Source organism: Clarias gariepinus, chromosome 3 (assembly GCF_024256425.1).
Source record: "Clarias gariepinus isolate MV-2021 ecotype Netherlands chromosome 3, CGAR_prim_01v2, whole genome shotgun sequence".
Classification (NCBI taxonomy): domain Eukaryota; kingdom Metazoa; phylum Chordata; class Actinopteri; order Siluriformes; family Clariidae; genus Clarias; species Clarias gariepinus.
Window position 1 is genome coordinate 36867372 of NC_071102.1, and position 26967 is coordinate 36894338.

General features: G+C 40.6%; 1 protein-coding gene across 6 annotated transcripts in view; it reads right to left on the reverse strand.

The window, feature by feature from the left end:
* LOC128519615 (hemicentin-1-like) overlaps window positions 1-26967 on the reverse strand; it is an 89074-nt gene that overhangs the window by 31743 nt on the left and 30364 nt on the right. For 2 of the 6 annotated variants that reach the window (XM_053493400.1, XM_053493402.1), the window contains exons 3-12: window positions 22093-22431; window positions 21348-21596; window positions 19106-19375; window positions 11142-11474; window positions 8604-8852; window positions 6702-6971; window positions 6291-6623; window positions 5330-5578; window positions 3472-3741; window positions 3051-3383 (exon numbers count right to left, since the gene is read on the reverse strand). In XM_053493400.1, coding sequence (XP_053349375.1) covers window positions 3051-3383; window positions 3472-3741; window positions 5330-5578; window positions 6291-6623; window positions 6702-6971; window positions 8604-8852; window positions 11142-11474; window positions 19106-19375; window positions 21348-21596; window positions 22093-22431 — 2895 coding nt within the window. Of the gene's footprint in view, window positions 1-3050; window positions 3384-3471; window positions 3742-5329; window positions 5579-6290; window positions 6624-6701; window positions 6972-8603; window positions 8853-11141; window positions 11475-11614; window positions 11885-17724; window positions 17974-18687; window positions 19015-19105; window positions 19376-21347; window positions 21597-22092; window positions 22432-26967 lie in introns of those variants that run through there. The other 4 variants (XM_053493401.1, XM_053493403.1, XM_053493404.1 and 1 more) reach the window with 4 other exon arrangements.

Consider the following 26967-nt stretch of genomic DNA (forward strand, 5'->3'; position numbering starts at 1 on the left):
TAAGAGGGAGAGAGAGAGAGAGAGAGAGAGAATAAAAATCCATTATTAATTATTATTAAATTTAGCTAACTTCTCCACAGACAGTCAGCCTAAGCAGCACCAGCCTTTTTAATCAGCTTGTTCAGCCTGTTTGCATCAGCTGTCTTCACCCCACTGCCCAATGGAGTGATAGAACATGGTTAGCATTTTCCTACATACGTTGAAAGACCTGAGCCGCCTTAGTAAGAAAAGCAGATTCTGCCCTTTCTTGAAAACAGCGTTGGTGTTGTTAGACCAGTCCAGTTTACAGTCAATGTGTACCTCCAGGTACCTGTAATCCTCAACTACCTCCACATCATCTAATGATGACAGGGGTGGGAGGAGAAGCCTGTCTCCCAAAGCCCACAACCAATTCCTTTGAATTTTGTGATGTTAAGCTGTAAATGGTTTAGCTCACACCACTCAAAAAAGCTCTCCACCACACTGTATACCATCTCCTGTCCATCCCTGATACAGCCCACAATGGCAGAATCATCAGAGAACTTCTGCTCAGGTGACATGACTGAGACTTGTACTTAAAATCAGACATGTAGAGGGTGAAGAGGAAGGGTGATAGGACAGGCTCCTGTGGCGCACCCGTACTGCTCAGGATGTTATCAGAGCAGCAGCTCTTTAGCCGGACATGCTATGGTCGATTTGTTAAATAGTCCGTAATCCAAGCTACCAGTGAGTCGTCCACCTGCATTTCCGTGAGCTTATTCTTCAGCAGTGATGGTCTGATCATGTTAAAAGCACTACAGAAGTCGAAAAACATGACCCTCACCGTGTTCTCAACAATGTCTAAATGAGAATAAGCCTGGTCCAGCAGGTACAGTAGATGATGGCGTCCTCCACACCGATACGGGGTCGGTATGCAAACTGTAGGGGATCCAGCCAAGGATCAACCAACAGACGCAGGTGTTTCAGAATGAGTCTCTCCATTGTCTTCATGATGTGTGAAGTCAGAGCCACTGGCCTGTAGTCACTGGGGGTCGACCCGTTTTTTTTTTTTTGAGACAGGAACCAGGCAGGATGTCTTTCCTAATGACGGGACCCTCTGCAGTTTCAGACCTGTTAAAGATCTGATGTAGAACTTCAGACAGCTGGGCAGCACAGCACTTGAGGGCTCTGGGACTGACACCATCAGGGCCAGCAGCTTTACTGGAATTGAGTTTGCACAGTTCCCTTCTGATGTCATCTGCTGAGAGGGACAGAGAGAGACAGGCTGAGGGAGCAGGAGAGGGGGGGGGGAGGAGAACGGAGAAGCTGGTAAGAGCTGAGAGTGAAGACAGGAGACGCAGGGCAGTCAAATCTACTGAAGTGCAGATTTAGGTTGTTTGCACATTCAACATCTCCATCCATCCCAACACCTCTCTTCTGTCTCAGGACAGTAATGGCCCGCATTTCATTCCACACCTCCCTGGTATTGTTCTCCTGAAGTTTGCTTTCCAGCTTCCTTTTGTAGGACGTTTTTTCCCTCTGCAAACTTGTCTCTGAGCTCCTTCTGCACCAGTCTCAGCTGTTCTTTGTCACCGCTTCTGAAAGCTTTCTTTTTCTTGTTTAGTGTAGCTTTGATGTCTTTGGTTACCCAGGGTTTATTGTTGGTGAAGCATTTAATGTTTTTTTGGGAACCACTGAGTCCACACAGAAGTTGATATAATCCATAACACAGCCTGTCAGACTGTCAATATTGTCTCCATGAGAATTACAGAGAATGTTCCAGTTAGTTGCCTCAAAGCATCCCTGCAAAGTCTCTTCTGTCTCCCTTGTCCATCTTGTAACAGTCTTTGTGACTGCAGGCAGTCTCTGGACAACAGGTTTGTAAAGGGGCTGGAGGTGGACAAGTTTGTGATCAGCCCTGCCCAGGGGAGGGAGAGGGATGGAGGTGTATGTCTCCATAGCATTGGCATAGAACAGGTCCAAGTTTTGTTGTCTCTTGTTTTGCAGTCCACATATTGCTTGAATGTGGGTAGAACAGTGGTAAGATTTGTGTGGTTGAAGTCGCCTGTTAAGGCTACAAACGCGGACTGGCATCGATGCAGGAGGTCTGCTGTCGCAGAGCTGATGACGTCATACGCCCGCACCGTGTTTGCATCCGGGGCGATGTAAACAATCATGATTATAGCTAAGTAAAAACTCTCTAGTCAAATAATATGGTCTAAGACCGACTGCAAACAGTTAAATGTGTTGGTTACACACAGTCATTCCCACCTTAACGTAACTAGGGGAACACTAGCGGTTGTTTACATAAAGAGCGAGTCCTCCTCCCCTCTTCTTTTCGCTACTACCAGGGTCCCTGTCCGCTCCCACATAAATCCGTTTAGATCAACCACCGGATCCGGGATGTTTTTTGCAGCCATGTCTCAGTTAAACACATGACACTGCATTCTCAGAAAACTTCCTCTTTCCTTGTTATCATCGTAAGCTCGTCCATCTTATTCGCTAGGGATCGGATGTTACCCATCACTACCGACGGGAAAGCAGGACGAAATCTTTTTTTTCTTTAGTCGTCGTGCTTTCCCGGCTCTGCAGCCACGTATCTCCTCTTGATCTCCGCAGGGATGTCGTGCTGAAGGCCAGCACCGGCTGTGCTGTCAGAGTCCCCGCAGCTGGTCCCGGCTGTAAACAAAGGGGCAGCGTGGCATCGCGGTCATCGCAGATGAGTTTTTGTTTTTGAAGATTTGCATGTCCGAACCGATAAAAAAATTCCTTAACAGTGCAAAAATTATAAACTGAAAAACCTAACTAAGTAAAAAGCAAGAAATATAGAAAAGGAAAAACAGAAATAAAGAGAAAAGTAACTTAAAAAGAATGCAAGACAGGCTGCTGTCCGAGACAGTGTTATGTCTGTTCAAAGCAGATGATTGCATATTTTTGACACCTTCAGCATTTCTTTACAATGTAGAAAGAAATAAAACTCAGAAACAACCATGGGGTTAGAAATTGATCCCAAACTTTTAAGTGGTAGTGTAGCTAGCGCTCATGCTGTTTGTTGGGTGTTTAGAGATACTATAATAATGTCACAGACTCACAGTGTACAGTGATGGTGATTGGCTGTGATTCAGACACAACCGGACCTGTGTCCAGATTCAGCACAGCTGCACATCTGTACTGCACTCCTTCATCCTCACGTCTGGCCGTAACATTCAGTTTCACTGTCGCACTCACGTTCTTCATCTCATTTACCAAGTCTGAAAGTGATGTTTTACTGAATAGTGTAAAAGTGTTGTTTGGCTTCGGATTAAATCTGCTCCAGTGTACACTGAGTTTATGTCCAGGACCGACGTTTTTAATCTCACACACCAGCTCTGTCTGATCTCCCGCTATCCACACGGCAGGGATTAACATAACACTATCTGGTCTCTCTGTTAACACACACACACACAAACAGATTAAACCATGTTAAATGTGATGAATGTGCACAAAATAAAATAATGGGATGGTTGTACTCACTGTAAATGGTGAGATTTACACGACTCCTACACTGGTCATTTTCCAATAAGATGTAACATGTAAGATTGTCAGCTTCATCCCAATTGGTCAGACTGTCCACCTTCCACATCAAACTTGTTTCAGTGTCTGTCCTTGGGTGTGATGATTTAGACTCCCAGCCCAGCCAGTATCCCGTCACAGGTTTACTCGGTATGGAGCAGTTCACTTCAGCAGGGTGTCCATACTCCACCAGCAGAGACGCCGGAGTGACGACAGGATCTCTACATACTTCTGTTCAGCACAATAACAAACCCAGAGCTAATTTTGTGTTTTTAGCAAGGTAGACCAAAAGCATCCAATAATATAATTTATAGAATATATGAAAAAAAAATTAAATGGCAAATTAGTAAGTAGTTTTGCAAATCTGTAACTTCAGAGAATTTTTTGTCACATATACACTTCTATAGGGTTAAACAGTTAGTACAGTTCTGTTTTCACCGGGACTAATGCAATAAAACAATGATTATAATAAATTAGATTAAACATAAAACAAAAGCAATAAAATAAAGCGACCACTAGTGTGGACCAACACGAGTCCTAGGTGGATGTTCAAAAGCAGAATACTGGGCAAATGTCTCCTCATAGGTTTCTCCATCCATGTAACCATCTCTATTGTCATAGTCTCATGTGTGTGTTTATGAACTTAATGTTAAAGATCGTCCTGACCTAAATGACCTAAAATCTTAAGTGAGATTTCACACACACTAACAGAAACACTGCCTCATTGGGAAAATTAACAAGGCACATCTCTAATGACACTTGAGTGTGCGCACACACTAACAGAATCACTTTTGTAAAGTAAACATTTTCAAAATTAACCTGCGCTTTACCTTTTAAAAGAATTGCGACAAAGAAGTGTTTTAGTTAGTTTGTGTGTGTATGTGTATGAAGGCGAGAGAAGGAGGGAAGGGGCATGCTGTCTAATGGTGCGCATGCACACACACTAAAGGAATCTGTGGAGACTGAGAGAGAGAGAAAATGGATCTTTAACCTCCCTAATGAGACTTGCTTTTGATTTACACACGCACAGACACGTGTGTTATAATAAACAGTACATGTGGACTGTACACACACAAACACAAAATAAATGATGCTTTACATAAACACACGTGGTCACAGTGTTATAGTAAACAGTACACGCCGCACGGCAGTTAAATATACCAGTGGGAGACGTGCACAAAGACAGAGCAAGGGAGACGGTTACCCAAAATTTCGCAGCGCAAGAGGGAGAAAAACCTTTGGCTCAGTTGTAATCATGTGACGCTTAGCGCCAAAACAAGAAGCGCATGCGTGATGCATACAAGTCTTGCTTGTTTTTTAAGTAAAGATTTCCTAAGAATTTTTGCTTGTCTTGCGAAACAGTCACAAATCGGGTTACTCACAATCCAAGGTTCCACTGTGGATGAATGGATGGATGGATGGATGGATAGATAGATCATTAGATACTTTATTTATAGTATTGATTGTGCAGATACCTAAGTAATTGTGCAAAGAGCAGCATGAAAGTGACAATAAAATTGAGTCTGTGTGTAATGGCAAAATATGCAGTAGTTAAAGTAACTGATCAGACCCTGAAGCTAACAGATGAGGGAGTTATGACTGTAACACGGAGATGTTACATAAGTCTTTCATCTGTTAGCTTCATGTAGTGCCAGTCTAGCACCTACATAGTTAAAATAAGCGCTTGCTTCTGCTCACATTCTTCTGAGAGTCCTGTCTCAACGAGTACGAGAAAACCAATTGGCATATTGCCTGTGTGGTAGGAAGTGTTCTTGATTATTTTCATGATTCTACAAATCAGTGCACCATTCCCACTCACCTGTAACTCTGACAGTCACCGTCTTGGTTACGTGGCCCACAGAGTTGTAAGCGGTGCAGGTGTACTGACCCTGGTCTTTTATACGGATGTTACTGATACGGATAAAGGCACCTGAGATAAAGGTGTTATTGGGTAAAGTCCAGTTGTAATGAGGGCTGGGTTTTCCATCTGCTGAGCACTCCATCATCAGGCTTTCACCTTCAGCTCGAGATACATTAGTAAATAAAGGGCCTGTAATAATCGGTTTATCTGAAAAAGAGAGAATAAAGAGTTTTGCTAACTTCTCCACAGACAGTCAGACTAAGCAAGATCTCAGTATAATGATACCAAATGCAACTGTAGCTGCTGTACAATCAGGGATAAACTTGACCTACTGTAGGTGTACACTCAAAAGTTTGGAATCACTTGCAAATGTCAACAACAATACCGGGGGTTTCAAAACTATGAAATAACACATAGGAGTGAAGTTATTATGTACAGTAACAACAATGATAACAGTCAGTTGTTATTTTTAGGCCACAGAGATCAGCCTTTTTGAAATAGTTCGTGCTAGAATAGTATTGTTAAGTGCATTTCAAAACCCATCAAGCATCGTGATGAAACTGGCTCTCATGAAGACCTTCCCAGGAAAGCAAGACCAAAAATTACTTCTGCTGCAAAAGAGCTCATTTAGAGGTAGCAGCCTCAGAAATCAACAATTAACAGCACCTTGGATTAGAGCTGTTATGAAAGCTCTACAGATCATCAGTAGCAGATACATCTTAACATTAACTGTTAAAAGCAGATTATAGCATATTTTGGACACCTTTAGCATTGCTTTACCATGTAGAAAGAAATATAAATCATGAGCAACCATGGGGTTAGAAAGTGATCTCAAACTTTTGAGTGTTAGTGTAGCTAATGCTCATGCTGTTTGTTACAGTAGATGTTTACAGATACTATAATAATGTTACAGACTTACAGTGTACAGTGATGGTGATTGGCTGTGATTCAGACACAACCGGACCTGTGTCCAGATTCAGCACAGCTGCACACTTGTACTGCACTCCTTCATCCTCACGTCTGGCCGTAACGTTCAGTTTCACTGTCGCACTCACGTTCTTCATCTCATTTACCAAGTCTGAAAGCAATGTTTTATTGAATAGTGTGAAAGTCTTGTTTAGCTTTTGATTGGATCTGCTCCAGTGTACACTGAGTTTATGGCCAGGACCGACGTTTTTAATCTGACACTGTAGCTCTGTCTGATGTCCCGCTATCCACACGGCAGGGCTCAACATAACACTATCTGGTCTCTCTGTTAACACACACACAAACAGATTAAACCATGTTAAATGTGCACACGATAAGGAAGTAATAAGATGGTGGTACTCACTGTAAATGGTTAGATTTACACGACTCCTACACTGATCATTTTCCAATAAGATGTAACACGTAAGGTTGTCAGGTTCCTCCCAATTCGTCAGACTGTCCACCTTCCACATCAAACTTGTTTCAGTGTCTGTCCTCGGGTGTGATGATTTAGACTCCCAGCTCAGCCAGTATCCCGTCACAGGTTTACTCGGTATGGAGCAGTTCACTTCAGCAGGGTGTCCATACTCCACCAGCAGAGACGCCGGAGTGATGACAGGATCTCTACATACTTCTGTTCAGCACAATAACAAACCCAGAGCTGATTTTGTGTTTTTAGCAAGGTAGACTAAAAGCATCCAATAATATAATTTATAGAATATATTTAAAAAATTAAATGGCAAATTAGTAATCAGTTTTGCAAATCTGTAACTTCAGGGAATTTATTTGTCACATATAGACTTCTAAAGGGTTAAGCAGCTAGTACAGGTCTGTTTTCACCGGGACTAATGCAATAAAACAATGATTATAATAAATTAGATTAAACATAAAACAGAAGCAATAAAATAAAGCGACCACTAGCGTGGACCAACACGAGTCCCAGGTGGATGTTCGAAAGCAGAATACTGGGCAAATGTCTCCTCATAGGTTTCTCCATCCATGTAACCATCTCTATTGTCATAGTCTCATGTGTGTGTTTATGAACTTAATGTTAAAGATCGTCCTGACCTGAATGACCTAAAATCTTAAGTAAGATTTCACACACACTAACAGAAACACTGCCTCATTGGGAAAATTAACAAGGCACATCTCTAATGACACTTGAGTGTGCGCACACACTAACAGAATCACTTTTGTAAAGTAAACATTTTCAAAATTAACCTGCACTTTACCTTTTAAAAGAATCGCGACAAAGAAGTGTTTCAGTTAGTTTGTGTGTGTATGTGTATGAAGGCGAGAGAAGGAGGGAAGGGGCATGCTGTCTAATGGTGCGCGTGCACACACACTAAAAGAATCTGTGGAGACTGAGAGAGAGAGAGAGAGAAAGAGAAAATGGATCTTTAACCTCCCTAATTAGACTTGCTTTTGATTTACACACGCACAGACACGTGTGGTATAATAAACAGTACATGTGGACTGTACACACACACACATACAAACACAAAATAAATGATGCTTTACATAAACACACGTGGTCACAGTGTTACAGTAAACAGTACACGCCGCATGGCAGTTGATTATACCAGTGGGAGACGTGCACAAAGACAGAGCAAGGGAGACGATTACCCACAATTTCGCAGCGCAAGAGGGAGAAAAACCTTTGGCTCAGTTGTAATCAAGTGACGCTTGGCGCCAAAACAAGAAGCGCAAACGTAATACATGCAAGTCTTGCTTGTTTTTCAAGTAAAGATTTCCTAAGAATTTTTGCTTGTCTTGTGGAACAATCACAAATCGGGTTACTTACAATCCGAGGTTCCACTGCGGATGAATGGATGGATGATTGGATAGATGGATAAATAAATGGATCATTAGATACTTTATTTATAGTATTGATTGTGCAGATACCCAAGTACTGTAATTGTGCAAAGAGCAGCATGAAAGTGACAATAAAATTGAGTCTGTGTGTAATGGCAAAATATGCAGTAGTTAAAGTAACTGATCAGACCCTGAAGCTAACAGATGAGGGAGTTATGTGTGTAACACGGAGATGTTACATAAATAAGTCTCTCATCTGTTAGCTTCATGTAGCGCCAGTCTAGCACTCACAAAGTTAAAATAAGCGCTTGCTTCTGCTCACATTCTTGTGAAGACAGTTGAGTCCTGTCTCAACGAGTGCGAGAAAACCCACTGGCATATTGCCAGTGTGGTAGGAAGTGTTCTTGATGATTTTCATGATTCTACAAATCAGTGCACCATTCCCACTCACCTGTAACTCTGACAGTCACCGTCTTGGTTACGTGGCCCACAGAGTTGTAAGCGGTGCAGGTGTACTGACCCTGGTCTTTTATATGGATGTTACTGATACGGATGGAGGAATTTGAGATAAAGGTGTTATTAGGTAAAGTCCAGTTGTAATGAGGGCTGGGTTTTCCATCTGCTGAGCACTCCATCATCAGGCTTTCACCTTCAGCTCGTGATACATTAGTAAATAAAGGGCCTGTAATAATCGGTTTATCTGAAAGAGAGAGAATAAAGAGTTTTGCTAACTTCTCCACAGACAGTCAGACTAAGCAAGATCTCAGTATAATGATTCCTAATGCAACTGTAGCTGCTGTACAATCAGGGATAAACTTGACCTACTGTAGGTGTACACTCTAAAGTTTGGAATCACTTGCAAATGTCAACAACAATACCGGGGGTTTCAAAACTATGAAATAACACATAGGAGTGAAGTTATTATGTACAGTAACAACAATAATAACAGTTAGTTGTTATTTTAAGACACAGAGATCAGCCTTTTTAAAATAGTTCGTGCTAGAATAGTAGTGTTAAGTGCATTTCAAAACCCATCAAGCATCATGATGAAACTGGCCCTCATGAAGACCTTCCCAGGAAAGCAAGACCAAAAATTACCCCTGCTGCAGAAGAGTTCATTTAGAGTTAGCAGCCTCAGAAATCACCAATTAACAGCACCTTGGATTAGAGCTCTTATGAAAGCTCTACACATCATCAGTAACAGATACAGTGGCTTGCAAAAGTATTCGGTCCCCTTGAACTTTTACACATTTTGTTACATTACAGCCATAAAAATGAATACATTTTATTGGAATTCCACGTGAAAGACCAATACAAAGTGGTGTACATGTGAGAAGTGGAACAAAAATCATACTGTATATGATTCCAAACATTTTTTACAAATAAATAACTGAAAAGTGGGGTGTGCGTAATTATTCAGCCCCCTGAGTCAATACTTTGTAGAACCCCCTTTTACTGCAATTACAGCTGCCAGTCTTTTAGTATATGTCTCTACCACCTTTGTACATCTAGAGACTGAAATCCTTGCCCATTCTTCTTTGCAAAACAGCTCCAGCTCAGTCAGATTAGATGGACAGCGTTTGTGAACAGCAGTTTTCAGATCTTGCCACAGATTCTTGATTGGATTTGGATCTGGATTTAGATCTGGACTTTCTAACACATGGATATGTTTTGTTTTAAACCATTCTATTGTTGCCCTGGCTTTATGTTTAGGGTCGTTGTCCTGCTGGAAGGTGAACCTCCGCCCCAGTCTCAAGTCTTTTGCAGACTCCAAGAGGTTTAGTTCCAAGATTGCCCTGTATTTGGCTCCATCCATCTTCCCATCAACTCTGACCAGCTTTCCTGTCCCTGCTGAAGAGAAGCACCCCCAGAGCATGATGCTGCCACCACCATGTTTGACAGTGGGGATGGTGTGTTCAGAGTGATGTTCAGTGTTATTTTTCCGCCACACATAGCATTTTGCATTTTGGCCAAAAACTCCCATTTTGGTCTTATCTGACCAGAGCACCTTCTTCCACATGTTTGCTGTGTCTCCCACATGGCTTGTGGCAAACGGGACTTCTTATGTTTTTCTTTTAACAATGGCTTTCTTTTTGATACTCTTCCATAAAGGCCAACTTTGTGCAATGGACAGATTCCCCCACCTGAGCTGTAGATCTCTGCAGCTCATCCAGAGTCACCATGAGCCTCTTGGCTGCATTTCCTGATCAGCGCTCTTCTTGTTCGGCCTGTGAGTTTAGGTGGACGGCCTTGTCTTGGTAGTCTTACAGTTGTGCCATACTTTTTCCATTTCTGAATGATTGCTTGAACAGTGCTCCGTGGGATGTTCACGGCTTTGGAAATCTTTTTGTAGCCTAAGCCTGCTTTAAATTTCTCAATAACGTTATCCCTGACCTGTCTGGTGTGTTCTTTGGACTTCATCGTGTTGTTGCTCCCAATATTCTCTTAGACAACCTCTGAGGCCGTCACAGAGCAGCTGTATTTTAACTGACATTAGATTACACACAGGTGCACTCTATTTAGTCATTAGCACTCATCAGGCAATGTCTATGGGCAACTGACTGCACTTAGACCAAAGGGGGCTGAAAAATTATGCACACCCCACTTTGCAGTTATTTATTTGTAAAAAATTTTGGAATCATGTATGATTTTCGTTCCACTTCTCACGTGTACACCACTCTGTATTGGTCTTTCAAGTGGAATTCCAATGAAATTGATTCATGTTTGTGGCTATAATGTGCCAAAATGTGGAAAAGCTCAAGGGGCCGAAAACTTTTGCAAGCCACTGTAAATCTCAGCATTAACTGTTCAAAGCAGATGATTGCATATTTTTGACACCTTCAGCATTGCTTCACAATGTAGAATAAAATATGAATTAGAAACAACCATAAAGTTAGAAAGTGATCCGAAACTTTTGAGTGGTAGTGTAGCTAGCGCTCATGCTGTTTGTTAGATGTTTAGAGATACTATAATAATGTTACAGACTCACAGTGTACAGTGATGGTGATTGGTTGTGATTCGGACATAGGGTTATCTGTGTCCAGGTTCAGCTCAGCTGCACACTTGTACTGCACTCCTTCATCCTCACGTCTGGCCGTAACGTTCAGTTTCACTGTCACGTTCACGTTCTTTATGTCATTTACCAAGCCTGAAAGCAATGTTTTATTGAATAGTGTGAAAGCTTTGTTTTGCTTCGACTCAGCTCTGCTCCAGTGTACACTGAGTTTATGTCCAGGACCGACATTTTTAATCTGACACATCAGCTCTGTCTGATGTCCCTCTATCCACACGGCGGGGCTCAGTGTAACACTGTCTGGTCTCTCTGTTAACACACACACACACACACACACACACACACACACAGACACACACACACACACACACACGTGTAAACCATGTTAAATATGATAAATGTGCACACAATAAGAAAGTAATAGTATTTTATGAGATGGTGGTACTCACTGTAAATAGTGAGATTTACACGACTCCTACACTGATCATTTTCCATTGTGATGTAACATGTGAGATTGTCAGCTTCCTCCCAATTCGTCAGACTGTCCACCTTCCACATCAAACTTGTTTCAGTGTCTGTATCCGGTTGTGATGATTTAGACTCCCAGCCCAGCCAGTATCCCGTCACAGGTTTACTCAGTATGGAGCAGTTCACTTCAGCAGGGTGTCCATACTCCACCAGCAGAGACGCCGGAGTGACGACAGGATCTCTACATACTTCTGTTCAGCACAATAACAAACCCAGAGCTGATTTTGTGTTTTCAGCAAAGAAGAATAAAAGCATCTAATAATATAACACATATATTTAAAAAAGGTAAAATGGCAAATTAGTAGTCAGTTTTGCAAATCTGTAACTTCAGAGGTTTTATTTGTCACATATACAGTTCTACAGAGTTAAACAGGCAATCAAGCTCTGATTGGTTGGCACCAGGAATAATGCAAAAAAGGGGAATATAAAAAATTAGATTAAACATAAAACAAAAGCAGTAAAAAAGAGTTGAGCAATACTGAGGTGTGTGTATACTGATGTCCAGGAGATGAGCAGACTAAAGTCCTGATGAGCAGCAGGTGGAAGCTCCTCCTGAGCTTTTCTCTATTTGTCATGTGACTGTTGAAGTGTTTACCTGACCTCAGCAGTATGAACACATTATTACTGGTATTGAGAAGTGTCCATGATCCTTTTCCTGATGAGTGTATCCTGGAGTTGTTTAATAAGATGATGAAGCCATTGTCGTATTTTCTTAAACATGTTGTGGATGAAGTGATAAGGTAAGGTATTTATGTCATCCTTTTACAGGGGAGTGGTGTGATAATGTTCAAGCTCGTCCTGACCTGAATGAATTAAAATCTCAAGTGAGATTTCCTTATCGTTTGCATTTACCATCCTTCATAGTGACGTACTATGCCTCCTACACTGGCTGTTTTTCTTTTAAGGTGCATTCATCACCCTGAAGTTCCCAGTAAGGTATACTGCTCAGTGTATTCAGCCATGTTAAGTGTGATTCCAAAGTACAGGGAGAGAAATTGTTCAGTTGAAAGAGAACTGAAACAATGTAGGGAGCAAGGCGTACTTTGGAGCACACTTTGACATACACTGCGAAAAAGAATGCAGGCCTAAATTTTGTCATGATTTAGTCTTCCAGGTTAGCAGCCATCTTTTCTGGAGCATGAACATGTTAATCCGAAGCTCCACATTAAATGCAAGCTGCGGTGCATGCATTCTGAGTGCTATTAATAAAGCTATCAAGACCACTTCTGTCCAGGACCAGAACAAGCAGTCCAGTGATGGCGGTGGCAAACTAGTACTGGAGGAGGAAGAGTTTTGGTGTGTCCCAGTCACTGGTAAAGCTGTGACCACTTTTTAATCTATTTTCCTGATCTGTAAACCCACATGTAAGACAAATGTTGACTTGTTTGCTGGACATTCTGGTGTATTTTAAAGGAGAGAAATGTAAGATTCACACATGAGGAGTGGCATGTCTGGGGTATATGACTGGCAACTAGGAAATCATAATGGACCGGCAGAAAGTGTCAGCAGAAAGAAAGGACCGGCAGAAAATGTCAGCAGCAGTTTTCTGGGGTTTTTAATGTTTTGTTGCTGCTTCATTAGATTTTATATGGCATATGGATGGATAGATAGATGTAAACTTTATTAATCCCAAAGAGAATTCCAGATATGCAGCAGCAGTGGAGACAGTAACACAAAGACAGGTTGTAGATTGCACACTGTATATTTTACGCACAGTCAGTATACACAGACGTGTGAGAACTGACCAGAAGTTACAGTGAGGTCAATAAGTATTTGATCACCCTGTGATTTTGCAAGTTCTCTTACTTAGAAATCTTGGAGGGGTCTACAATTTTCAGCATAGGTGCATTTTCACTGTGAGAAAATCTAAAAAGAAAAATCCAGAAATTACATTGTATGATTTTTTTACAATTTATTTGTGAATTAATGTGTCAAATAAGCATTTGATCGCTTGCTTATCAACCAGATTTCTGCCCCTTAAAGACCTGTTATTTTTCTTTTAAATAGTCCAGCTACACTCTGCCCATGATTCTAAATTAGTAGCACCTGTTTGAGGTCGGTAACAGTCATAAAGACACCTGTGCACCCCACAATCAGCCAACGTCTAAGTAGATACATGGGGTATCAATGATGCTAAGAATGGTGAAGAATCAGCCCAGAACTACACGGGAGGAGCTTGTCAATGCCGTGAAGAGAGCTGGGACCATCGTTTTCAAGGCTAATAAGACGTCATGGTTTAAAATCTTGCATCGCACGGAAGGTTCAGCCCATGTCCAGCCCCGTCTGAAGTTTGCCAGGAACCATCTGGATGATCCAGAGGAGTCATGGGAGAAAGTCTTGTGGTCAGATGAGACCAAAGTAGAACTTTTTGGTCTTAACTCCATTCGCCGTGTTTGGAGGAAGAAAAATTATGAGTTTTAACCCAATAATACAAATTTACATTTATAATTTCAAATTTTATTTGTCACATACACAGTCATGCACAGTCAACATGGAGTGAAATGCTTATACGACCGCCAGTGACCTTAAAAAGAAAATTAAAGCTTATAATAAGAAATAAATATGAATAAAAGAAATACGATAGAAAATTTTAATTTAACTAGGATAAAAATAGAAATAAAAATAGAATATACTGTACAATAGAACATTTGAAAAAATTTGAAATTTGGTGAAAGAAAGAGGGTGTGCAAATATGCATAAAAAGTGTCTTATTAAACTTATTAAAGTGTCTTTGTGCAATGGTCCAGAATGTAAACATGAATATTTAAGTGTAGGTGTGCATGAATGTGTCCATGGATGTTAGAAAGATTGTATTAGTTCTGCATGGTGTTGTGATTGAGAGACCTTCGCGCCTGCGGAAGGAAGCTCCTCCTCAGTCTCTCTGTGTTGGCCTTCAGGGAGCAGAATTGCTTTCCAGACCGCAACAGAGAGAACAGTCCATTGTTGGGATGGCTGAGGTCCTTCACAATCTTCCTGATATTGGTCCAGCACCGCTTGCTGTAGATTAAGTGCAGGTCGGTGCGGATGATGCGCTCAGCTGATTGCACCACCCTCTGTAGAGCTCGTCTGTCCTGCATGGTGCTGTTCCCGAACCAGGTTGAGATGTTTCCCATCAGGATGCACTTTATGGTGCAGGAGTAAAAATTCCTGAGCACCTTGGAGGGAGGTCTGAAGTCTCTCAAGCATCTGAGGTGGTAGAGACGCTGCCAGGCCTTTTTTACCACGGTGTTGATGTGACAGGACATAACAGGTCCTGCGTGATGTGAACACTGAGGTATCTAAAGCTGTCCACCCTGGGCTCCTGTTGATGATGGGGGTCTGATGGTTCCTCTCCTGCTTTGTACTAATGTCCACTATCAGCTCCTTTGTCTTGCTGACGTTCAGGAGGAGACTGTTCCTCTGGCACCAGTTCTCCAGATTTTTAATTTCCTACAGGTAGGCCATCTCGTCGTTGTTCGTGATCAGGCCGACCACAACGGTGCCGTCAGCAAACTTGATGACTGCCTGTGGTCTGCCAGTTAGGAAGTTGAAGATCCACTGACACATAGATTAGCTAAGTCCCAGGTGCTCCAGCTTGGTGGGTGTGGAGGGAATTATGGTATTAAATGCTGAGCTGTGGTTGATGAAGAGCATTTTAACATAATTCTCTCTCCGAGTGTTCAGGTGAGTGAGTGATGTATGGAGGAGATGTAAGATTGCATCGTCTGTGGAGCGGTTTGGGCGGTTTGCAAACTGTAGAGGGTCCAGTGTGTCGGGTAGTGAAAAAAATGACCAGGTGCTCAAAGCACTTCATTACCACTGAGGTTAGGGCTATTGTACAGGGCAATAGTCATTAAGAGAAGCAGGATTCTTGAGTCCGCATTCGTCATACCGGTTGTTGGTGTTTTATAGTCCGTAATTGTCCTTAGTGCCTGCCACAGGCTCCTAGAGTCACTCTGTTGGAGTTGTGACTCTAGTTTCCTCCCGTAGCGCTGCTTCGCCTCTTTCACCGCCTTCCGGACGCTATATCATGCAGCCTTGTACAGTTGTGTCCCCTGACGCAAGGCCCATGTTGTAGGCCGCGGTGCGAGATCTCAGAGCGTGGCGGATGGTTTTATCCACTCAGGCTTCTGGTTGGGAAACATTCTGATAGTCGTTTTCTGCACGGTATCATCCGCTAGTTTCCCGATGAATCCCACAACTGCCTTGCGTAAACACGCTGACGTCATCGGAGCTGTTTCTAAATGATTGCGTCATCTAGTGCGTCCTGTAACGCAGCCCCAGTTTGGTCCGTTAAGCGTGCGACCTCCCTCCGAACCAGAACTTCCTGTTTCAGCCTTTGTTTGTATTTTGCCATGAGGAAGATGGTGGCATGATCGGATTTCCCAAACGGTGGACGACATTGTGCCTTGTAGCCGTCCTTGACTGTAGTGTAGCAGTGATCCAGTGTCCTTTTGCCCCTGGTGGGGCAGGTGATATGCTAATGAAATTTCGGCATCCCGGTGCTGTGTCTGGTGCTGTGTGAGTGCTTCATGCAGCTCGCATAAGGCAGTGTCCGTGTCTGCTTGAGGCAGGATATAAACGGCGCTCTGGCACCGCTGGGTTCAGCCATGTCTCGGTGAAGCAGAAGAGATTGCAGTCCCAAATGTCTCTCTAGAACTTTACTCTGGCCCTGAGGTCATCGAGATTGTTCTCCATTGACTGGACGTTGGCGAGCAGGATGCTAGGCAAAGGTGTGTGGTGTGCATGGGCTCTGAGCCTATTTCTGACACTGGCTCGTTTCCCTCGAGGCCGCCGCTTCGCGTCGCGTCCATTTTTCGCCCTCAGGATCTCACTCGGCCAGCTCGGATCCGAAGTTAAAAAACGTCGAATTGTAAGTACATTGTATACCAATAGAAACAAGAGTGTCTCTATCATACCTAATGTAATCAATGATAATGATTTGACTGGTTTTAAAACGGTGAAAACTAACCTTAAACACAAAAACTAAGAAAAGGTGGTCGGAGCAGTCGGAGGCAGCCGACCTCACCGGTGCCATCTTGGAGATAAATACCTACCATACCTACAGTGAAGCATGGGGCTGTAAGCATCATGTTTTGGGGATGTTTTTCTGCACAGAAGACAGGACGACTGCACTGTATTTAGGAGAGGATGAACGGGGCCGTGTATTGTGACATGTTGGGCAAAAACCTCCTTCCCTCAGTCAGAGCATTAAAGATGGGTCATGGCCGGGTCTTCCAACATGACAATGACTCAAAGGACACAGCCAGGAAAACCAAGGAGTGGCTCCGTAAGAAGCCTTTAAACTATTTAAAAGCAAAATAACAGGTCGTTGAGGGTCAGAAAACTGGCTGATAAGCAAGTGATCAAATAATTATTTGACACAGTAATTCACAAATAAATTATTTAAAAATCATACAATGTGATTCGCAGATTTTTATTTTTAGATTCTGTCTCTTACAGTGAAAATGCACCTATGCTGAAAATTGTAGACCCCTCCATGATTTTTAAGTAAGAGAACTTGCAAAATCACAGGGTGATCAAATACTTATTGACCTCACTGTACTAGTGCAAGGCAAATAAATCACAAGTTAAAAAGAAAAAAAAACAAGTAAGAGAAATGGAGTTGCAGCTATGATGTGTCATTTTATATGTGGCAAAGTGACAACAGTGCAAATAATATTGATTGTGCAGACGCCTAAGTAATTGTGCAAAGAGCAGCATGAAACTGACAATAAAATTAGGTCTGTGTGTAATAGCAAAATATGCAGTAGTTGAAGTAACTGATCAGACCCTGAAGCTAACAGATGAGAGAGTTATGCATGTAACACTGATGTTAAGATGTTACACAAATAATTGTCTCATCTGTTAGCTTCATGTAGTGCCAATCTAACAATTACAAAGTTAAAATAAGTGTTTGCTTCTGCTCACATTCTTCTGAGAGTCCTGTCTCAACAAGTACGAGAAAACCCATTGGCATATTGCCAGTGTGGTAGGAAGTGTTCTTAATGATTTTCATGATTCTACAAATCAGTGCACCATTCCCACTCACCTGTTACTTTTACAGTAACCGTCTTAGTTACGTGGCCCACAGAGTTGTAAGCGGTGCAGGTGTACTGACCCTGGTCATTTATACGGATGCTGCTGATACGGATGGAGGAACCTGAGATAAAGGTGTTATTAGGTAAAGTCCAGTTGTAATGAGGGCTGGGTTTTCCATCTGCTGAGCACTCCATCATCAGGCTTTCACCTTCAGCTCGAGATACATTAGTAAATAAAGGGCCTGTAATAATCGGTTTATCTGAAAGAGAGAGAATAAAACGTTTTGCTAACTTCTTCACAGTCAGTCAGACTAAGCAAGATCTCAGTATAACAATTCCTAATGCAACTGTAGCTGCTGTACAATCAGGGATAAACTTGACCTACTGTAGGTGTACACTCTAAAGTTTGGGATCACTTGCAAATGTCAACAACAATACCGGGGGTTTCAAAACTATAAAATAACACATAGGAGTGAAGTTATTATGTACAGTAACAACAATAATAACAGTCAGTTGTTATTTTAAGACACGGAGATCAGACTTTTTGAAATAGTTCGTGCTAGAATAGTATTGTCAAGTGCATTTGCAAAACCCATCAAGCATCATGATGAAACTGGCTCTCATGAAGACCTTCCCAGGAAAGCAAGACCAAAAATTACCTCTGCTGCAGAAGAAAAGTTTATTTAGAGTTAGCAGCCTCAGAAATCACTAATTAACAGCACCTTGGATTAGAGCGCTTATGAAAGCTCTACAGATCATCAGTAGCAGATACATCTCAACATCAACTGTTCAAAGCAGATGATTGCGTATTTTGGACACCTTTACCATTGCTTTACAATGTAGAAAGAAATATAAATCAGGAACAACCATGAAGTTAGAAAGTGATCCCAAACTTTTTAAGTGGTAGTGTAGCTAGTGCTTATGCTAATGTTTGTTAGATGTTTACAGATACCATAATAATGTTACAGACTCACAGTGTACAGTGATGGTGATTGGCTGTGATTCAGACACAACCGGACCTGTGTCCAGATTCAGCACAGCTGCACACTTGTACTGCACTCCTTCATCCTCACGTCTGGCCGTAACGTTCAGTTTCACTGTCACGCTCACGTTCTTCATCTCATTTACCAAGTCTGAATGTGATGTTTTATTAAATAGTGTGAAAGCGTTGTTTAGCTTCTGATTGGATCTGATCCAGTGTACACTGAGTTTATGTCCAGGACCGACGTTTTTAATCTGACACTTCAGCTCTGTCTGATGTCCCGCTATCCACACGGCAGGGCTCAACATAACACTATCTGGTCTCTCTGTTAACACACATACACAGATTAAACCATGTTTAATATGATAAATAAAGAAAGTAATGAAATTTTATGAGATGGTGGTACTCACTGTAAATGGTGAGATTTACACGACTCCTACACTGATCATTTTCCATTGTGATGTAACACGTGAGGTTGTCAGCTTCATCCCAATTCGTCAGACTGTCCACCTTCCACATCAAACTTGTTTTAGTGTCTGTCCTCGGGTGTGATGATTTAGACTCCCAGCCCAGCCAGTATCCCGTCACAGGTTTACTCAGTATGGAGCAGATCACTTCAGCAGGGTGTCCATACTCCACCAGCAGAGACGCCGGAGTGACGACAGGATCTCTACATACTTCTGTTCAGCACAATAACAAACCCAGAGCTGATTTTATGTTTTTAGCAAAGAAGAGTAAAAGTGTCTAATAATATAATACATATAATTAAAAACACGTAAATTAGTAGTCAGTTTTGCAAATCGGTAACTTTAGAGGTTTTGTGCAGATACCTAAGTAATTGTGCAAAGAGCAGCATGAAAGTGACAATAAAATTGAGTTTGTGTGTAATGGCAAAATATGCAGTACACTGAAAAAAATTAATCTGAGATGTTGTAAATGTAGCAAAATTAAATCTGTGTAATCAACAATAAATAATCAAGTTTGTACGTTTACATAAATATATCTAAGTTAGAACTTAATTTGCATTTGTTAAGAACACAAGACAATGTGCATTTTTTTCGTTAACTTATTTTTTTTACGTAATCCCTGACAACATTTTTAAGTGCACACACACACCAAACAATAATCTTGTTCATTTTACTCTGTTTAAATAAAACTGCCTCCCCATGGAAAAAGCATGGGAAACCCCGTATCAAATTAAAAGTGTACCAAAGCCTCATTATGGTAGGAAACAACTCTTTGGAGCATTCTGTTCACCTCGTGTGCAAAAAGTTTTAACCCAAACGCTGGGTTGCCGCTGTTGCGTCATTTTCTGGGTTATTTACAGAGAGTTGGGTAGTTTTTGTGTAACCCAGCTGCTGGGTTGAAGTTTGCTAGGCTCTGGAGCAATACACACTACTTGGGGCGGTTGATGTGTGCTTCAAAGCATTTTATATTTTTGACATTAACTATCCAAAGCAGTGTGCTCCTGTATAGGACTTTTTGTAATGTTGCTATGAAATAGCGAGGCCTATTTGAAAAGTCATAGACAGTGTTCGTATGTTAAAACGGAACCAGGGCTGGATAGTTTTGTTCTGCAGAAAAGATGTCTGAAGTCACAGAGAGATCCTGCTCTGTAGAAGCTGCCTCAGCCTATTTGTGTTATTACTCCATTCTGCCTTTATGAGTAATAGTATAGTAATGATGTCGCTGTTGATTATCTGTTCTTGTGCTTTTGAAAAATAAATGTTTTTTCTAAGAACATTTAATAGTATGTTCACTTTAACTATAAACAAACAACCCATTTTGCTGGGTAAAATTAACCCAGCATTATAGTTAAATATGACCTAGCATTTGGGTTGAATATTTAACCCATCTTGCTGGGTTAAACAAATAACCCATTTTCCTGGGTTAAATTAACCCAGCAATATTAACCCAGTTTTTTTTTGGGTGGTTCTTACTTCAAGTTTTGTGCTGGATGAAGTTGCATTTCAAAGTACAAAATTACACAACTGGTATTTTAACTATAATATATAAGAAATGCCTAACTAGATAATGTGAGTATATGTAACTTTAAAATGAGACCAGGACATTTAATAAAACAAAGTAGGCCCCACTCCAAGTAATATAGAAACTTAAAAAAAAAGTTAAATTTCAATTAAAAATACACATTTGAAACTCTTAAAGTTAAGTAGATTAAATTAAGTAGGGTTTACTTGCGAAATTAAATAGACTTAACTAGAAAAAATTAAGTAGACTTTACTAGCAAAAAATATTTTTTACAGAAAGAAATGTAAGTAGTAAATACAAAGAATAGTCTTGTTTGAACTACATAATAATCTGATGCAAAAAGTTGCCTTAATTTTTTTAAGAAGATCAGGCTGGATATTTTTATCAGTGTAGTTAAAGTAACTGATCAGACCCTGAAGCTAACAGACGAGAGAGTTATGTGTGTAACACAGAGATGTTACATAAATAAGTCTCTCATATGTAAGCCTCATCTATAGCAATCTAGCACTTAAAGTTAAAATGAGCATTTGCTTCTGCTCACATTCTTTTGAGAGTCTTGTCTTAACGAGTGCGAGAAAAACCCAATGGCATATTGCCTGTGTTGTAGGAAGTGTTCTTGATTACTTTCATGATTCTACAAATTAGTGCACCATTCCCACTTACCTGTAACTCTGACAGTCACCATCTTGGTTACGTGGCCCACAGAGTTGTAAGCGGTGCAGGTGTACTGACCCTGGTCTTTTATACGGATGTTACTGATACGGATGGAGGAACCTGAGATGGATGTGTTATTAGGTAAAGTCCAGTTGTAATGAGGGCTGGGTTTTCCATCTGCTGAGCACTCCATCATCAGGCTTTCACCTTCAGCTCGAGATACATTAGTAAATAAAGGGCCTGTAATAATTGGTTTATCTGAGAGGGAGAGAGAAAGAGAGAGAGAGAGAGAATAAAAATCCTAATGATTACTCACTCACTCACTCACTCACTCATCTTCTATACCAGGAGACTTAGTGCACAAGGCAGGGTACACCCTGGACAGGGTGCCAATCCATTGCAGGGCACACACACAAACACACACTCACACACTCATTCACACACTACAGGCAATTTGGGAACGTTAGTTAACCTAACCAACAAGTCTTGTACCTGGATTAAACCCACCAAGCACGGGGAGAACACGCAACTCCATGCACACGGGAATCGATTCTGGTCAGGAATCGAACCCGGACACTGGAGGTGCAAGGCGACAGTGCTAACCACTACACCACCATGCCGGCTCCTAATAATCTCAGTAAAACTACTCCTAATACTAGCTGCTGTATAGTTAGGGATAACTTTGAGTGTAGCTAGTGCTCATGCTAATGTTTGTTAGATGTTTACAGATACCATAATAATGTTACAGACTCACAGTGTACAGTGATGGTGATTGGCTGTGATTCGGACACGGGGCGATCTATGTCCAGATTCAACACAGCTGCACACTTGTACTGCACTCCTTCATCCTCACGTCTGGCCGTAATGTTCAGTTTCACTGTCACGTTCACGTTCTTTATCTCATTCACTAAGTCCGAAAGTGATGTTTTATTGAATAGTGTGAAAGCTTTGATTTGCTTCGAATCAGCTCTGCTCCAGTGTACACTGAGTTTATGTCCAGGACCGACGTTTTCAATCTCACACTTCAGCTCTGTCTGATCTCCCGCTATCCACACATTAGACACAGAGCTCAGCATAACACTGTCTGGTCTCTCTGTAAACACACACATACACACACACACACACACACACACAAAGTAAATCATGTCAAATATAATTAATGTGCACATAGCAGGATAGTAATAAGATTTTATGAGATGGTGGTACTCACTGTAAATGATGAGATTTACATTGCTCTTACACTGATCATTTGGTGTTGTGAAGTAACACTTGAGACCGTCAGGTTCCTCCCAATTTGTCAGACTGTCCACCTTCCACATCAAACTTGTTTCAGTGTCTGTATCCGGTTGTGATGATTTAGACTCCCAGCCCAGGATGTATTGCGTCACAGGTTTAGTCGGTATGGAGCAGTTCACTTCAGCAGGGTGTCCATACTCCACCAGCAGAGACTCCGGAGTGACGACAAGATCTCTACATTTTTCTGTTTAACAAATAACAAATAAAACATTTAATAATTATAATAAATATAATATATAAATGTAATAATTTAATATATACAACAAAACAAATGTAATAAAACTACAAATTTGTGTTTTGCAAATATGGTACTTCAGAGGACCAGAGGTTTTATTTGTCATATACACAGGTATAAAGAGTACAACAGCTAGTGAAATTCTGATTGGTTGGCACTGTGACTAATTTAAGAAAAACAAGCATAAGGAATTAAATAAAAAATAAGACAAAAGCAGTCCTGAAGATCTGGAGAAAAGAGTAGCTTCTTAACTATTCTCTTTCTGAGCTTGGCCTATTTGTGATCCAACAGGAGTGGATGGATGTTTGTTAGCAGGATACTGGGCAAACGTCTTCTCATAGGTTTGTCATTTTTCTTGTAATTTTAGAATAGCATGATTGTGTTTGTTAACGTAATGTAATGGCTCACGCCTAAATGGCGTTAACACAGTTTTGTGATCTTAGTGAAGAAAGCCTCATAGCATCTTGACCAACTAAGATGTCGGCAGGATGTTAAACCGTCCTCCAAAATGCCAAAGAACCTATAGGCCTACACTACACTACAACACCACAAACAACAACACCTTTAGTCTTCATAATACACAACTTTGAGCTTTAGCCTGTAACTTTACCTGCAGGTCTCTGCACAACTTTCCATCTATTTAGCACTTCATGACAGTTGTGCTGTGTCCCCAAAAGAGTCTACATTTCTTCATCAATATTTATATTTGCCTTGTAAATTCTCTTCTTATTTAAGTGTCTGTAAATTTAATTCTTATTTAATATTTTCCCCAGTATATAAATATATAAATTATAAATTAAAGCTCTGTTTTTCAATTATGTTTTTAGGTTTCATATGTTGGGGGATCCAAAACCAGTCTCAGTTGCTCAATGTTTTATGAATATGGGGATAAATCAAGTAGATTGTTAGCACCTCAGCTAAAACGACAGCCTGCCTAATGCCTAATATCACAAATTAAAAATGTCTTCATTTAAAATCATCTAAATCATATTACTCCTTCCTTTATAAATCTGAATGCCTTGAAGATGATACAAAATTTAATTATTTCCTTCAAAGTATTAATATTCCTGTTATTAATACAGTATCTTTAAGGGATTTGGACTTTCCATTACTTATCTCTTGAGGATCCATTATATCCCCTCTTGAGGAAATCATGGTTTCTATTAAGGCAATGCAGTCTAATAAAGCTCCAGGGTCAGATGGTTTTCCAATTGAGTTTTATAAAAAAGTTTAGAGATAAATTGGCATCATTGCTCCTTGGTGTATTATATGAATCCTTTGACCAGGGCTCATTACCATCTACTTTTAACTACGCCTCAATTGCTCAAAAAATAAAAGGATACACTTTAGTGTGGATTATATAGGCCATTATCATTGCTAAATGCTAATATTTAGAAATATTTAAGATAATTATTTAAAATAATTGCATCCCGTTTAGAAGATGTTTCACCACATGTTATATCTGAGGAGCAAACCGGTTTCACAAAAGGATGGCATTTCTTTTTTAATACTCATACACTTTTTAATATAATTTACTCCAAACAAACATCTGTATCCCCTAAGTTTATAATTTCACAGATGCTAAGAAGGCATTTCATAGTGTTAAGTGTGAATACTTGTTTGTAGTATTAAAGAAATTTGGGTTTGGTGATACATTTATTTCCTGGATTCGCCTCCTTTACAAATCCCCACAAGCTAGTGTTGACACAATAAACTCTGATTATTTCACTCTCGGGCGTGCTACCCGACAGGGATGCCCACTGTCACCACTGCTTTTTTCCCTTGCAATTGAACTATTATCCGTTAGGCTTAGAGCTTCTCTTGCTTTTAAAGGTATTATTCATAATGGGTTGGAGCAAAAATTATCCCTATATGCTGATGACTTTTGAGTTATATGTAACTGAGCCTATATTCCAGTTATTTTAACTATTTTGGATAAGTTCGGTTCTTTCTCAGGGTATAAACTAAATTTGCAGTGACTATTACCCGGTCAATAATAATGCTTTACCTGCCTTTTAAACTTAGTTGTTCAGGCTTTGCTTGGTATTACAGTAACTGCTTCTCTATCTGACCTTCCTCATGCCAACTTCTCCTCTCTTATTTCTGATGTGAAATCTGATACCCAGAGATGAAGCAATTTGCCTCTTTCTTTAACCGGAAAAAATCTATGCAGTTTAAATGACCATTCCTCCTAAATTTCTTAATTTTTTCCAATCACTTCCTTTATTTCTACCGAAATACTTTTTTCGATTCCTTGGATAAAATCGTAAGCTCTTTTTTCTTTGGGCTGGGAAACCTCCTAGAATCCGTAAGATCTTACTGCAGAGATGTAGACTTGGTGGTGAACTAACTCTGTTAATTTTCAAATTTACTCCTGGGCTGCACATATTCAAAACTTAAATTTTTGGATAAACTTATCAGAAACCCTATGGTGCAAATCAGGATAGATTATCCTCTATATTAGCTCTACTTTGCACTTTCTTTTTAATCAAACCCGCTCAATACACTGATTTGGTATCAGTTAAGATGTCACTTTAAACTTGGATCTGTGTCAACAATGGGTCCATTGCATAAAAATCATTTGTTTCTCCCATCACTTCTAGATTTAGGTTTTTCATCATGGCATTATGAAGGCATCACACATTTTTATCATTTGTATGAAGATAGAATATTTAAAAGTTTTGCTAGTCTGCAGCTAACATCTTTTGTTACCTGCAAGTTTGCAACTTTGTATCCAAGTGTTTTCCCAATTTTCCTTTTATACTAGTAATTTAAGTCATATGGGTTTTTTTTTTTTGTGCCCAAACTTGCAGGACATGTTTTTTCCAGTCTTATGTCCACTAAACTTGGGGTACAGTTACAGTAAAGCCATGTCCATTAACTGCTATATTTGGCATTACAGATGATTCAGTTTTATTAAGTTCTGCACATAAAGATGTTATCGCCTTCTTATCTTTGTTGGCCAGGAGTTCCATACTTTTACACTGGAAGTCCTTTAAGTGTCCCTCTATCTTCAAATTCAAATTTTATGTGTCACATACACAGTCATACACAGTACGATATGCAGTGAAATGCTTATACGACCGTCGGTGACCTTAAAAAGAAAATAAAAAAACTATATATAAGAAATAAATATTAATAAAGAAATAAAATACAAAGGAAAATAAATGTAACTAGTAAAATTAACAACTGTACAAATAAGGGCATGTAAAAATATCACAAAAATAGAATATAGGAATATGGGGGGGGGATATATATATAAAAAAAATTAAAAATGTTTTAAAGTGGCATCGAAATGTCTTAAAGTGTCAGAGTGGCAAAGTGTCATGTGCAATGGCAGGTAAACATGTATTGTATAAAGTGACATGTGCAATGGCTTCAGATATGTAAATATGTATTGCATGAATGTGTCCATGATTGTCCAGTCATTGTCAATGTTTAAAAGACATTACTCCTGTGTGGTGTGATGTGATTGAGAGACCTTATCGCCTGCGGGAAGAAGCTCCTCCTCAGTCTCTCTGTGTTGGCCTTCAGGAAGCGGAATCGCTTTCCAGACCGCAACAGAGAAAACAGTCCATTGTTGGGATGGCTGAGGTCCTTCACAATCTTCCTGGCCTTGGTCCAGCATCGCTTGCTGTAGATCAAGTGCAGGTCAGGGAGCTCGGTGCGGATGATGCGCTCAGCTGATCGCACCACCCTCTGTAGAGCTCGTCTGTCCTGCATAGTGCTGTTTCCAAACCAGGTTGTAATGTTTCCCGTCAGGATGCTCTTTATGGTACAGGAGTAGAAATTCCTGAGCACCTTAGAGGGCAGTCTAAAGTCTCTCAAGCGTCTGAGGTGGTAGAGACGCTGCCGGGCCTTTTTTACCACGGTGTTGATGTGACAGGACCATGACAGGTCCTGCGTTATGTGAACACCGAGGTATCGGAAGCTGTCCACTCCCTCCACTGGGTTCTCATTGATGATGGGGGTCTGGTAGTTCCTCTCCTGCTTTGTACTAAATTCCACTATCAGCTCCTTTGTCTTGCTGACGTTCAGGAGGAGATTGTTCCTTTGGCACCAGTTTTCCAGATTTACAATCTCCTCTAGGTAGGCCGA